General features: G+C 63.1%; 2 protein-coding genes across 6 annotated transcripts in view; both read left to right on the forward strand.

Moving 5' to 3' along the window:
- The first annotated feature begins 1,211 nt into the window (after positions 1-1,211).
- Positions 1,212-7,727, forward strand: GBGT1 (globoside alpha-1,3-N-acetylgalactosaminyltransferase 1 (FORS blood group)). Of its 5 annotated transcripts, none has more exons than XM_036329230.1 (7): positions 1,212-1,341; positions 2,339-2,501; positions 3,025-3,090; positions 5,579-5,629; positions 5,721-5,756; positions 5,940-6,074; positions 7,006-7,727. In XM_036329230.1, exons 2-7 carry the CDS (start codon positions 2,431-2,433, stop codon positions 7,688-7,690), a joined length of 1,044 nt encoding a protein of 347 aa, XP_036185123.1. In that variant the 5' UTR covers positions 1,212-1,341; positions 2,339-2,430; the 3' UTR covers positions 7,691-7,727. The 5 variants fall into 5 exon arrangements, with proteins under 5 accessions (XP_036185123.1, XP_036185122.1, XP_036185124.1 ...); XM_036329229.1 differs by having other exon boundaries at positions 1,218-1,384; XM_036329231.1 differs by having other exon boundaries at positions 1,233-1,335.
- Positions 7,728-10,296: 2,569 nt separating this feature from the next.
- The window catches only part of RALGDS (ral guanine nucleotide dissociation stimulator), a 38,707-nt gene continuing 35,566 nt past the window's right edge, over positions 10,297-13,437 (forward strand). The window contains exon 1 of the mRNA XM_036329226.1: positions 10,297-10,724. Within this exon, the coding sequence (XP_036185119.1) occupies positions 10,707-10,724 (18 nt within the window). The 5' untranslated portion in view covers positions 10,297-10,706. The remainder of the gene's footprint in view (positions 10,725-13,437) is intronic.

Below are 13,437 nucleotides of genomic sequence, written 5' to 3' on the forward strand. Positions count from 1 at the left end.
GTTCCATGACTTTCCATGGCTTGGAGTTCATTTATTCTCAGTGCTGGACAGGCCACCAGGCCACCGTCAGTACACCCTGCAGTTTACCTAGTCACCACTGACGGACATCTTTTTTGTTTTTGTTGTTAATCTCCATCCGAGGATATTTGTCCATTGATTTTTAGAGAGAGCAGAAGGGAAAGAGAGAGACAGAAACATCAATAGGAGAGAGACGTATCGATTGGTTGCCTCCTGCACGCACCCGGACCAGGGCCGGGGAACCTGCAACCAAGGGTAGGCTGGTACGTGCCCTTGACCAGAATTGAACCTGGGACTCTTCAGTCCGCAGGCGGATGCTCTATCCACCGAGCCAAACTGGCTAGGGCTGAAGGACGTCTTGAAGGCCTCCAGGTGTTGGGCAGTTATAAATAAAATGTCTATAAACATCCCTGGGCAGGTAAATGTTTTTTTTTTTTTAAACATACTTTTATTGATTTTAGAGAGGGAGAGAGAGAGAGAGAAACATCAATGCTAAGAGGGAATCATTGATCTGCTGCCTCCTGCGGGCCCCCCACTGGGGATCGAGCCTGCAACCCCGGCATGTGCCCTTGATTAGAATCGAACCCGGGACCCTTTAGTCCGCAGGCCAGCGCTCTATCCACTGAGCCAAACCAGCTAGGGCGGCAGGCAACGGTTTTCAGCTCCTTTAGGTAAATGCCAAGGAGCACCACTGCCTGATCCTATGGTAAGAATTTGTCCACTTTGGGAAGAAACCGCCAAACTTTTTTTCTCCAGTGGAGGTTCCATGCGGCATTCCCACCAGCTACGGCTGAGAGTGCCTGGAGCCCGTCCTCCACAGCCGGGCCAGCATTCGGCGCCGGCTCGGGGCCTGGGCCAAGGAGGACCGACCCCAACGGAGAGGCAGGCGACGCCCAGCGGCTTTTCTCCCGGTGCTCCGATGCTCTTCTGCACACATTAACGTCCCCCCCCCCCGCACCTCCATCGTTGCTTCTCAGGCCTGGCCCTGAGTTCCCGGACCGCGCTTCTCGCCTGGAGCCCGGCCTGGGAGGGCGCAGACCAGACAGGCAGTGGCGAGCACAGCCCAGCGGAGCCCGCGCGCGGGAGGCCGGGGCGGGTCTGCGGCCGTGGGAGGAGCGGCGGCCGTCGGGCGGGGCGCGCGGGCTGGTGGGAGGGGCTGCGTCCGCAGGAGGGACGAGCCGCTCGCTGACCCACCCGGCCCCGCCCCCGGCAGCCGGCCCTCTGTCCGCCCATCGGCGCTCCGCCCCGGGCGCCCGGGGCCACGGGGTCATGCGGGGGGGCCCAGGCGAAACGAGCCGAGCCGAGCCTGCTCTCCAGGTCCGGGTGAGCCCCCGCGTCCGTCCTAACGCCGGTCTGGCCACTAGGGGTGAGTGTGCACCCCGCGGGGACCGTGTGCTCCCTCCGCCCCACCCTGTGCGCGCCCCGCGCCCGCACGGACTGGCGGAAGTCGAGGTGCGCGCTCGGCCCAGGCTCCTGGGGGCGCCCCGGGCTGGGGCGGACTGGGCTCTGGCCGGGCTCTGCGTCAGCGGAGCGGCCCCGGCGTCCTGGGCCCCGCGGGTGGCAGGGTCTAGCGGAGCCGAAGAGGAGGCGGGGGCTTGGAGGACGCTGCGCGCCCTGGCCGCGTGGGAACCGAGGCCCGCGGAGGGAGGCAGCGGGAGCGGGCCACCGAAACTCCAGCTCCGGGATCTTTCTCCGACCTCGGGCGGACCCCCGCCGGGCTCCCTGGGTCCCTGGGTCGCTGTGACCCGCGCCGAGCCCAGCGCTTTAGCCCTTCCCCGCGCGTCACCCTCAGGGGCGGGGCGTGTTGTCCTTCCTCCCCGCCGACCCAGTCCCTTCACCCGGGAGATCCCCGAGGCTGCGTGCGGCGGCCAGAGTGACTTGTCACGTTGCTGAGCCAGTGAGGGCTGGAGCGGCCCCGCGGCCCCTGCAGGGACCGGGCCTCGCCTCCCGGAGGAATGCGCTGCTGCACCCCGCCCGCCGCCCGGGAATCGCGGACGTGTGCGGGCTGTGCGGGCTCCGGGTCCTCGGGGTTGCTCTCTGGGATGCTTCTCCAAGTCCTGCCCAAACGCCCGGCTCTCGCGCTGTCGCCCCACTCTGGGGGTCTCTTCTCCCCGTCGCGGGAGGAGTTTTGAGGGAGACCCGAGAGCCCAGGCTGGCACAGCTGCAGGCTCAGCTGAGCGCTGAGCTCCTGAGGGCTGGCGCCTGGGGTCCACATTCCCCTGGCGGGCCGCGGGGGTGGGGTTGGGGGGGAGTAGAGAGGGGAGGAGGGGGCAGGGCCACCAGGATGGGCACTGCCTCTGAGTAAGGAACTTCTTTGCAGGTGTTCCCGCAGGACACAGGCTCTGAGAGAGGAGGGCTGATCGGCTCAGCACACCCACCCCCCGCAGGTGCCTAGAGGGTGCGGCACCGGCCATGCGCTGCCGCAGACTGGCCCTGGGCCTGGGCCTCTGCCTGCTGGTGGGCGCGGCCCTCTGCGCTCTGTGGTGAGCATGCCCAGGGCGCCCTCCAGCCCCACCTCAGACTCCTCTCTTGGCATCTCAGCCCCCAAACCTGACCCGTTCAGGGCATGCCCACCTCTCCCGGCACAGCTGTCCCCCAACCCCAGGAAGACCCAACGAGGCTTCTAGATTTTGCCTGGGACTGGCCTCCTGGCCTTAGCACGTGCTCTTCCCTCTGCCTCGCTGTCCTTCTAGCCCCGTTGACCAGGAACTCCTGGTGATGCTCCCAGTTTGCTCTGTGCGTTCCTGGGCTGCCCCTCACCACACCGGCCTCCCTCGTGTGTGCAGGGCTGGAGTCAAGAACACCCCTGCCCCAGGGATGAATGACTTCAGGGGTGACTAGTGCCTGCATGCTGGACGACCAGGAGGCCTTGTCCCTCGCGGTCAGCCAGACCAAGGCGCCATGGGGACCGCAGATGCTCCCCGGGGCCTTTGCTCCCCCCACCAGTGTGCACCAAGGGGGTTCCAGCCTCTGGGCCCTCGAATCAGCGGTGGTTTTCCTTCCCAGGGTATATGCCGACGACTTGCTGCCGTTCTCCTATGTCCCCTATTACCTCCCCTGCCCAGAGATCTTGTAAGTACGGGGCTGGGAGAACTGGGGGCCCGGAGGGCTGCACGGAGTGGGGGAGATGGGGGTTTTTAAGGCCATCTGTCTGCAGGGTCTTGGGTCCTAAGCTCACAATCAGTGTGATGAGTGTTTGGTAAAATATGGGCTGCCCTGTTTCAGTGTCTGTCCCTGCAACACCCCCTCCGCAGCCAGGCCTTGAGCATGTTGCGTAGCTCCGAGCCTCACTTGCCGCATCTTTAAGATGGGATGGTCCAGGTGCCCCTCACGGCTCCTGGGGTCTCGGAGTGCCAAGGTGCCTGAGTAGCCTGGGGTGGCACCGGCCTCCGAGTGGGCGCCCAGGAAACGGTGCTCTGAGGACTTGGCCATTTTGCTCAGCTCTGTTCTCTGTGGACTCAAGGAGCAAATTAACATGTGGCCGAAGTCTGGCGCCCGTTACACACCTGACTCTGACAGCTCACAGCGCAGAAGTGGGTTGGGACGGAGTCCCGGGGGCATCCGGCCCCCGCCTTGTGTTCCATGACAACTAAAGGGAAGTTTAAAATCTGAGCACAGACTATTGAGGAACAAGGCGTGTTTTATTATCATGAAAACATGAATATTGCACGGCCAGGGGGCTCGGTTGGAGGGTCGTCCCTGACACCAAAAAGGTTGTGGGCTCAATTCCCAGTCAGGGCACATAACTAGGTCGTGGGGGTTCAATCCCGGGACTGAGTGCGCGGGAGAGGCAACTGATCGATGTTTCTCAGGCCGATGTTTCTCTCTTCTTCTCTCTAAAATCAGTAAGAACAGCACTGGCAGGTGTGGGTCAGTAGTTAGAGCATGGGCCCTTGCACCGAAGGGCTGCAGGTTTGATCCCCGGACCGCCAGGGCTTGTGTGGGAGGCCACTAATCAGTGTGTCTCTCTCTCCCTATCCCCGCCCCCCTTCCCCTCCTACCGTCCTTTTCTCTAAAAAATCAAAGCAAAATATATCCCCTGGTGAGGATTAAGATAAATAATAATAAAGTAAAACCAATACACACATGTCCTCAGGTGAAGATTAAAAACATTTTAAGCACAGAATATAGTAAATTAGGAAGCTGGAAAGCAGAGAAGACTTAGAAGCAGCTCTGGTGGGTCCCACTGACCTGAATTTTGCTCCCGTTTCAAAGTTCGCTGTGGCGTGTTGCTTGCCGTGCTTTCTAAAGGATCAGATTGGGCATCTAGTTGGTTCTGAAAGCAGAAAGGCTCCTTGCCGTTGAAAATGGTTGTGGCCTCAGATGACAGCCGGTGGAACGGGAGCGGTAAACGGAACCTCCCACAAAGGGATGCCCGCGCCGGCCGCACAGGTGAACTTCACCAAACATTCACAGGACGAACACGCCTTAAACCAGCCCAGCAAACTCAAGAGGAAACACTCCCACGCTCACCTTCCGAGGCCAGCGTAGTCCTAATTCCAAACCAGATAGAGACACAACAAAGAAAGAAGTACAGGTCTATATCCCCGATAAGCATAGCTGCAAAAATTCTAAACAAAACAGTCACAAACCGGATCCAGCACTATATTAAAAAGATCATACACCACGATCAAGTGGGATTTACTGCGGGATGCAAGGCGGGTACAGTATTAAAAACAGGAACGTTGTGATCGTAATGTTTTTGCGATTTTGTCCTGTTTCCCGGAAGTGGCTTTATTTTCCGGCCTGTGCTTGTCCTCTTCGGGGTCCCCGCCAGTTCATTCCACTGGGGCCCGGTTCCCGTTTCCCCAGTGTGCTGCATGAGTTCGTAATGAGCAGCCTTGGATATAAAGCCTTTGCCGTATTCAAGGTCCTTTTGTTTGATGTGTTCCCTTCCTGGGCCAGAGGACATGGAGAGGTTCTTGTTTTAATATATTTTGATTTTTTTTACAGAGAGGAAGGGAGAGGGATAGAGAGTTAGAAACACCTATGAGAGAGAAACATCAATCAGCTGCCTCCTGCACACCCTCTACTGGGGATGTTGCCCACAACCAAGGTACATGCCCTTGACCGGAATGGAACCCGGGACCCTTCAGTCTGACACTCTATCCACTGAGCCACACTGGATATGGCCAGGGCACACCCCACACCCCCTGACACTGCCCCTGGGCCCCTACTGGCAGGACCAGGAGCTAGAAAAACTAAGACCAGCCCTCCCCCCAGCTCCCCATGTCTTGGGTGGCTCCCAGGCCTCTTTCCCACAGGCCTCCATGGGTCCCCTTTCCGCTCCCAGCCCCCCTCTCCCTTTGGCCCGCCTGCGGTCCCGTCATCACCCTTGGCCGAGCATTTTTGCTGTGTTTTTTTCTTTCTCCGGTTTGTCCATCTTTGGGTTTTACCGAGTTATTTTTCTGGACACCAACCACCCTGCCACTCGGTGACCCTGCAGAGCGGGCAGAGCCGCGGGGAAGGTTCCGGATTGTGCCAGCCCCGTGGGTGCTGGGTTAGCCTCAGCTTCAGTCTGCCACCGCCTGGCACTGACGGCTCTCGCCTCTGCCCACAGCAACATGAAGCTGCAGTTCCGGGGGGAGAAGCCGTTCCAGCCCGTGGCACGGTAAGCACACTGTCCTCCCCGCTTTGTGGCCCAGGGGGTGGGGGTGGGGGTGGGGGGCACCTCCCTCACCACTGGCCCTTCTCGGTCGCAGGTCGCAGTACCCTCAGCCGAAGCTGCTGGAGCGGAGGTGGGTGCAGCCTGGAGCCCGGCGATGAAAGGGGGGGGAGCTTTGTAGTTACTACCGTCCCCCTCTTCCACCTGGGATGCTGAGGCCCGGAGACAGGGACGAAGCCGCCGGGGTTCCATGGCGTGGGTGGCAGGGCCAAGGTGAGCCCGCGGTGCTCACGGGGAGGGACCACCCCACTGCCAGGCCCACAGAGCTGCTGACGCTCACGCCCTGGCTGGCGCCCATCGTGTCCGAGGGGACCTTCGACCCGGAGCTCCTGCAGCTCATCTACCAGCCGCTGAACCTGACCATCGGGCTCACGGTGTTCGCCGTCGGGAAGTGAGTCGGGGCGGGTGGGGGAGGGGTGGTCCTCTCTGAGCCACGGGAGCTTCCAGTCTGGGGTGAGGCAAGGCCTGGACGCAGCAGCCCACGCAGCCTCCCTGAACCAGGTGTTGCGCAGGGGGCTGGTGGACAGGGCTTCCTGGAGGAAGGGGAGGGGGCAGCCCCGGGGAGGGAACCGCAGAAGCCCGTGTCAGAGGCCCCTCACCCCTCTCCGCTTCTCCTAGACAGTCAGGCAGGCAGGAAGGAGTGGAAACCCCCTAGACCACCCCATAGAAGTGGGGGTCCATGTCCAGGCCACCAGCAGGTCCAGAGACCCACGCTGAGCCGGCCCCGCCCTCAGGCCCCTCTCTTCCCCACCCTCTGCTGCCTGCTCTCTGGGTTTCTCCTATTCTCCTCTCTCCTCCCACGTGGCTTTTCCTGTAAGAGCCACCACCTGGCAGCTTCCCTCTGGGTCCCTTGCTAGGACTCGTGAGAGAGGGACCGTGATGGGCCCCTATGGCCGAAAGTGCTGGCCAGATGGTGGGTGAGCCCTGGTCCAATCAGCTGTGGCCTGGAGGGGGGAGCCCTGTCGTTGCACCTGCCCTGGGCCCCCAGCCCCACTCACCTTCCCTTGAAGCAGCCACTGCCCTGCTTGGTCCCTTTCCCCTCTCCGTGACGCAGCGTCTCTGCCTGTTCAGTGGGTGACGGTGGAATCCCTCAGACCCGCTGGCACCGAGAAAGTGCTCAGTAAGAGGCGGGCTTGTGATGCGACCGTCAGCGCCTCAGGCATTCTGCAGAGGCAGGTGCTATGATGGTGGCATTTGACAGACGAGGACCCCGAGGGTCAGAGTGAGTGACAGGGCACAGTGGGGAGCGGAGAGGTGCCAGCACGCGTGGGGGCCTGGGCAGGGCGCTGTCGGGCCACCGGGATGACAGGCTCTTGCACCAGGTACACGGGCTTCGTCCAGCACTTCCTGGAGTCGGCCGAGCAGTTCTTCATGCAGGGTCACCGGGTGCACTACTACGTCTTCACCGACAAGCCCGCGGCCGTGCCCCGGGTCCCGCTGGGCCCCGGCCGCCTCCTCAGCGTCCTGCCCATCCAGAAGCACTCCCGCTGGGAGGAGATCTCCACGCGCCGCATGGAGACCATCAGCCAGCACGTCGCCCAGCGGGCGCACCGGGAGGTGGACTACCTCTTCTGCGTGGACGTGGACATGGTATTCCGGAACCCCTGGGGCCCGGAGACCTTGGGAGACCTGGTGGCCGCCATCCACCCCGGCTACTACGCCGTGTCCCGCCAGCACTTCCCCTACGAGCGCAGGCATGTTTCCACCGCCTTTGTGGCCGATGGCGAGGGGGACTTCTATTATGGCGGGGCGGTCTTTGGGGGACGGGTGGACAGGGTGTACGAGTTCACGAGGGGCTGCCACATGGCCATCTTGGCGGACAAGGCCAACGGCATCATGGCGGCCTGGCAGGAGGAGAGCCACTTGAACCGCCGCTTCATCTCGCACAAGCCCACCAAGGTGCTGTCCCCTGAGTACCTCTGGGACGACAGGAAGCCCCAGCCTCCCAGCCTGAAGCTGATCCGCTTCTCGACGCTGGACAAGAACACCCACTGGCTGCGGAGCTGATGGTAGAGTCGGGGCTGCCGTGGATGGGGACTCAGTGGAGCACCCAGCAGCCCCAGGGAGCACATAGCTTACTCCAGAGGAGCACCCAGCAGCCCCAGGGAGCACCCAGCTTACTCCAGAGGAGCACCCAGCAGCCCCAGGGAGCACCTAGCTTACTCCAGAGGAGCACCCAGCAGCCCCAGGGAGCATCTAGCTCACCCCAGAGGAGCACCCAGCTCACCCCAGAGGAGCACCCAGCTCACCCCAGGGAGCACCCAGCAGCCCCAGAGGAGCACCAAGCAGCCCCAGGGAGCACCCAGCTCACCCCAGGGGAGCACCCAGCAGCCCCAGGGAGCACCCAGCTTGCCCCAGAGGAGCACTCAGCAGAGCACCCAGCTTGCCCGTCAGTGCCTCACTTCCCATGCCTTAGCTGAGACCTGCCCTGCCCGGCCTGCCTCCCTGTCAGGAAAATCCAACGGGAAAGAGCCGGGAATGGCCTTTATACACCATAAAGGGCTGTGCCCACATGAGAACGCAAACCTCGAATGTCGCCTAAGAGGGGGACAGGGAGGGGAGACTAGTGGTGAAGAGGGCAGGCCCAGAGGCTCCCACAGACGTGCCTTCGGCGGCTCTGCAGCCTGCCCTGCTCAGCGCCTGCGTTCCCACCCCTGCCCCCTTTTGCTGCCTGTTGCCCTTCGAGCTCACTTGTCACTGCTGGTTGTGAAGGGCACCCAGGTCCCCTTTTTCCCCGGCCGCAGGGCTCCCGGCACTGCGATGTCCCCCAGCCAGTCCTCACTCAGGACCCCCTCTGGTTTCCAGTCCAGCTGCACTCACTCCCCATGCGGCCTCCCTGGCCCTGCCGCCTCTTTTGTAAGGAGGCTGGGGCAGTTTTCATATAGGTGGAGCCTGCTGGGCCCTAACCAGGGCTTCCCACCTGTGCATCTGAGAGCACCTTTGTCGCAGAGAGGAGCGATGGAGGGCAGGAAGGGGTGCGCACCAGCCACATCCGGATGGGCACCCACCCTGGAGAAGCTGGGTGCCAGCCTGGAGCCCCCTCCTCCTGCAGCACACGGTCTGGCTGGTGATCGCCAAGGTCGAGCAGACCGAGGGACCAGTATGAGGAGAAGCCTGGGCTGGCGAGGCCCTGGGGTGCTTCCGAGGCAAAGGGACAGGGTGGGCCCGTGGCCCGTGTGTCCCCGGGGAGGCAGGTCTGAAGCAGGGCTGTGGAAGGAGCAGGCCCTGCCCACTGCGGGTCCGAACCCCGGCCAGTCTGACCCCAGCGGCTGTGCCTGCCCCGGAGCCCGAGCCCAGCCTTGATTTTGTAATCTGTCCCTCGCTTACAGTGCGTCTGCCACTTGAAAACTTCAGAACCACCCGGCCAGTGTGGCTCAGTGGTTGAGCATTGACCTATGAACCAGGCAGTCACGGTTTGATTCCTGGTCAGGGCTCATGCCGGGCTGTGGGCTCGATCCCCAGTAGGGGCGTGCAGGAGGCAGCCGATCAGTGATTCTAGCTCATCATTGATATTTCTCTCTCTCTCCTTCTCCCTTTGTCTCTGAAATCAATAAAAATATATATTAAAATTTTTAAAAATAAACTTCAGAAACCCCAAACTGATCTGTCCTGGCAAGATTGGTACCTGCAGTTCAGATCTGAGCCTGTCAGAAGGGCTGCTGGGCTGTCTCCAGGCTCTCCTGCTCCCCGCTGGGTCAGGCTGGGCCTCACCCCACCCCCTCATCCTTCCCGTCCATGGAGCACCCCGGCCAGCACCCTCAGCTCCTTTGAGGGGAGAGCCTGGACCCTGGTTAGGTCCCAGGAGTTGGGTTCTGTCACTGGTATCTCAGGGCCATGCCCTGGGATGGGGACCAGGGTCAGCCAGTCCCCAGGGGCGTGAGACCCGGCTGGGAAGTCTCCGGGTCTGAGGGGCACCGGGCCCAAAGCTGAGCTGGGAGTGGGGCTGGCTCAGGGCCACCTCCTCCCGGGCCTTCCCTGGCCAGGGAGCCCCAACAGAAGACAAGGTCAGCCCAGGCTCAGGGCTGCAAAGAGCAATGATTCTGACCGCCCCCCCACCTCTTCACAGCTGGAGTTGGTCAATCAGAGCTGAGAGGTCCTAAGTACTGGGGCCACTGCTCATCTATAAAGTGGGTGAAAGCACTGAGGGTCCAGGGGGCTCCCCAATAACAGTAACTACCCCCAGCACTGGCCCATCTCGGGTGGAGCTCTCTCCACAGCCGCGCAGCCCTCTCACTCCGGCCAGGGCTCCACAGCGACCAGATGGACCACCGTCTGGGGTCCTGCCAGGAAGAAAGCGGAGGGGTTCAAGGAAAGGTAGAAGGGGCGGCCTCACCTGGCTGCCTCCTCGTGTCCATTCCCATTCCAGGTCCCCTGGACCAGCCATCCACCCAACTACCTCTGCAGGTGGCAAATGGGGACCAGGACGACAGGATGGGGGTGTCCCTGCGATGACTCCCGTGTCCTCAGGTCTCCATGCCTACCGGGCCCAACACCGGCGGACTCGGCCCGGTTGGGTTTGGGGTGGTCGGAGGTCTTAAGGGGGCGCAGGGAGCACGCGGCGGGCTGCGAGGGCGGGAGGCGCGGGACCGCCGAGCAGAGTCCTGGGTGCGCGGCGCGCGCGGCGAGGCGGGGCTCCTGGGTGCGCGCGCCCGCGGCGGATCGCAGGCCCCGCGGCGCCCGAGTCCACGGCCCGAGGGAGGCTGTGCGCGCGCCCGAGCTCGCGCGGGTCCGCCCCTCACACCTGCGGCGGGCGGGGCGGGGCCTGGCTGACCCCGCCCACCCGGCGGCGGCCCGGAGCCGGGCGGAACCGTGCGGCGGGGCCCGAGCGGCCGGCGGGCGGCGCAGACAATGGGAGCGGCGCTGGCGGCGGCGGCGGCGGCTCCCCGGGCGCGGCGGGGACGGGAGGCCGCGCCATGAGCCTCGCCGCCGGGCGCCCCCCTGTGCGGCGCGCGGGCCGAGGCGAGCGGCCTCTGCGAGTCCCGGGCCCCACCCCGGGGCCGGCGATGCGCTGCCAGGGCTGAGGATGATGGTAGATTGCCAGGTGAGTGCCACGCCCGGCCTGGCCGCCCTCCCCGGCGCGTCGCGGGTGGAGGGAGGACCGCGTGTCCCCCGCCACACCCCATCCGGCGGGGAGGGAGCGCGGCACTGCGTTCACGCTCCGCGCGCGCTTACGCAGTTCCGCGTTCAACCCCTCCTGGTACAATAGGGAAACTGAGGCCAGGAGAGAGGCAGGGACTGGCCCGGGGCTCACGCGGTGGGCAGGATCCACAGGCGCAGGGAGGGTTCCAGCCTCCTAGGCCAGCCTCAGTTCTCCCGTGGGGTTTCCTTTGGGAATGAGAACCCCTAAGGTCCTGGGGAACCCTGTTCACCCCTCCCCTGTGGGGCCCTTCCCCCGGGCGTCCCCACGTGGGCACAGGCACATGTACGCACAGTGACTTCCCAGGTGGGGCCATGGAGCGTGTTCAGAGGAGGGCGCAGGTGGCAGGGGAGAGCAGCTGGAGGCCGCCCCGCCATCAGGCAGGAGCCTCTGGCCTCCTAGCATCACGCCTGGGGCCCATACATGGGGAGGGGAGAGATGCAGGCTGATGGCCAGGGGTCCCAAAGGTGCCCAGGGCCTGCCTGGGCTGGGCCATGGAGAGGGCAGCAGGGAGAGGACTTGGAGCCCTTCGTCCTCCATTCAGGGCTCCTGGAACTAGGAGGAGACCCCCTCTCTACTATGGGGGGGCTACAGGAGAAAAGGCCTTAGTCTATTTCTCTATAAGTTGGGGTGCCCTAGAAGAGTCTGTTGCTCCTGGCTCTCCATCGGTGACCCCTGTGCTACGCGTCCGTGGAAAATGCTTTCTACTCCCGTGAGGTCCTCTGCGCAGCCTGGGGGTTGAGGGTCCTGGGGCCTGGGTAGCAGAACATGGCCGAGCACTGGACTGTTTCCTCTGGGGACCAAGGACCAGGCCATCCTTGCAGGAGCCATGGGGTCTTCATTTGGAAGTGGATCGGGAGTTACTGCCCTGGCTGGGGTGAGGCGGCCTCGTGAATGAACTAGACACCAGGACAGTGGGCGGAAAGAGGGGGGCGAGAGAGGGTCCTGGGGTCCCCGGCATTGCTCCTGGAGCTCGCAGGTCCTGTCCCTCAGCCCTCCGGTGACAGGAGAGCAGCTGCCTTGACTACGTCCAAACAAAGGTGTGTGTTTTGTTTTCTGGTTTCCTTGCCTGGGGCTGCAGGGCCGGGGATGACCACCAGGGGGCGGGCTGTGCCCACTGTGCTCAATGGAGCCGCCGGAGCAGGGAAGGGACACCCAGGGGTCATTCTGGGCATCCGGCGGCCTCGGACACAGCGTGCACCTTTTATTATTGGTCTCCATGTCCAGTGTGAGCTGCTCAGAGCGGGGAGGGGCTCTGAGGCCCTCTCATTATCCAGTTTCTGCGCCCCCAGCCCTCACCCCAGGAGCAGGAGCCCCATGGCCCCTGCCCTCCCGGAGCGCAAGCCTGGAAGGGCAGAGGGACAAAAGCACAAGAGCAAGTCCTTGTGGGAGAGAAGAGCAGTGCTGCGGGGACAGGAAGCAGGTGCGGAGGGAGGGCGGGACCCTAGGTGGGCCTAACGGCCTCCAGGGTGACATTGATGCTGTGACCCCAAGGACGAGAGGAGCCCGCCCTGCACAGGTCTGGGAACAGTGTGTGGCTGGGGGGTAGGGGAGCTCACGGTGCGGAGACTCTGAGAAACTGCCCTGTGGTCAGGGTTGGTTCGAGGAGGTGCAATGCTGAGGATGATTTGGGGGGGGCGGGGAGAGCAGAGGAGGGCTCAGTGGGGCTGCTTTAACAAAGTACCGCAAACGGGATGGCTCAAAACAGAAGTGCCCGGCTGGTGCGGCTCAGTGGTTGAGCGCCAACCTATGAACCAGGAGGTCACGGTTCGATTCCCGGTCAGGGCACAGGCCCGGGTTGCAGGCTCGATCCCCAGTGTGGGAGGTACAGGAGGCGGTCGATCGATGATTCTCTCTCATCACTGATGTTTCTATCTCTCTCTCCCTCTCCTTCCTCTCTGAAATTAATTGCAAAAAAGAAAAAAACCAGGAGTTTCTTCTCTCTCAGTTCTGGAGCCAGAAACCCAATGTCGGGGTGTGAGCAGCATCGCGCCTCCCCGCTTCCTCCTGCCGGTGGTGGCCGGCTCCCTGGTGTCCTTGCCTTCGGAGCCGGCGCCCCGGACTCTGCTTCCGCCTGCACATGGCCTCTGGGTCTCTGCCCAGTTCCCCCTCGTCCTCTGAGGGCATCAGTCACTTGCATTTGGTGAGGACCCACCCACATCCAGTGTGACCTCATCTTCACTTGGTTGTACCTGCCAAGACCCTATTTCTAAATAAAGTCTTATTCCCAGGTGCCCGGGGTGAGTTAGGGTCCATATCTTTGGGGAGTAGGAAGCGAGGCACAGTGCCACCCACATCGGGGACAGGAGTGACTCTCTCCTGCAGGCCGGGTTCCCGGGCCCAGCTGCGGGAGGAGCGCTGGGGTCTGAGGCGTCTCTGGCATCTGCTGGCAGCTGGGGCTGCGGGTGTAAGCGGAGCCTGGGGTGAGCTGGGGGACAGCTGGCTCCCTGGCCCGCGCGCCTGGAGCAGCGCCAGCAGGTGGCGCTGTGACCCGGGGGCCACCCCAGAGTGGCTGTGAGCGGCCGCAGTAGACGAAGGTCTCACCTTCCAGTTTCTAGGAGACGACACTCAACTGTAAACAGACCGGGGCACAGTCATTTCAGGGGTGACGTACTCC

The sequence above is a fragment of the Myotis myotis genome, unplaced genomic scaffold (genome assembly GCF_014108235.1).
Source record: "Myotis myotis isolate mMyoMyo1 unplaced genomic scaffold, mMyoMyo1.p scaffold_m19_p_12, whole genome shotgun sequence".
NCBI classification, from domain to species: domain Eukaryota; kingdom Metazoa; phylum Chordata; class Mammalia; order Chiroptera; family Vespertilionidae; genus Myotis; species Myotis myotis.

Excerpts from the sequence above, each read along its gene's own strand:
- GBGT1 (XM_036329230.1), top strand. The coding sequence starts at position 2,431 with ATGCGCTGCCGCAGACTGGCCCTGGGCCTGGGCCTCTGCCTGCTGGTG. Across the intron at positions 5,630-5,720 it reads CCGTTCCAGCCCGTGGCACG|GTCGCAGTACCCTCAGCCGA; the intron begins GTAAGCACACTG and ends TCTCGGTCGCAG. Across the intron at positions 5,757-5,939 it reads CCGAAGCTGCTGGAGCGGAG|GCCCACAGAGCTGCTGACGC; the intron begins GTGGGTGCAGCC and ends CCCCACTGCCAG.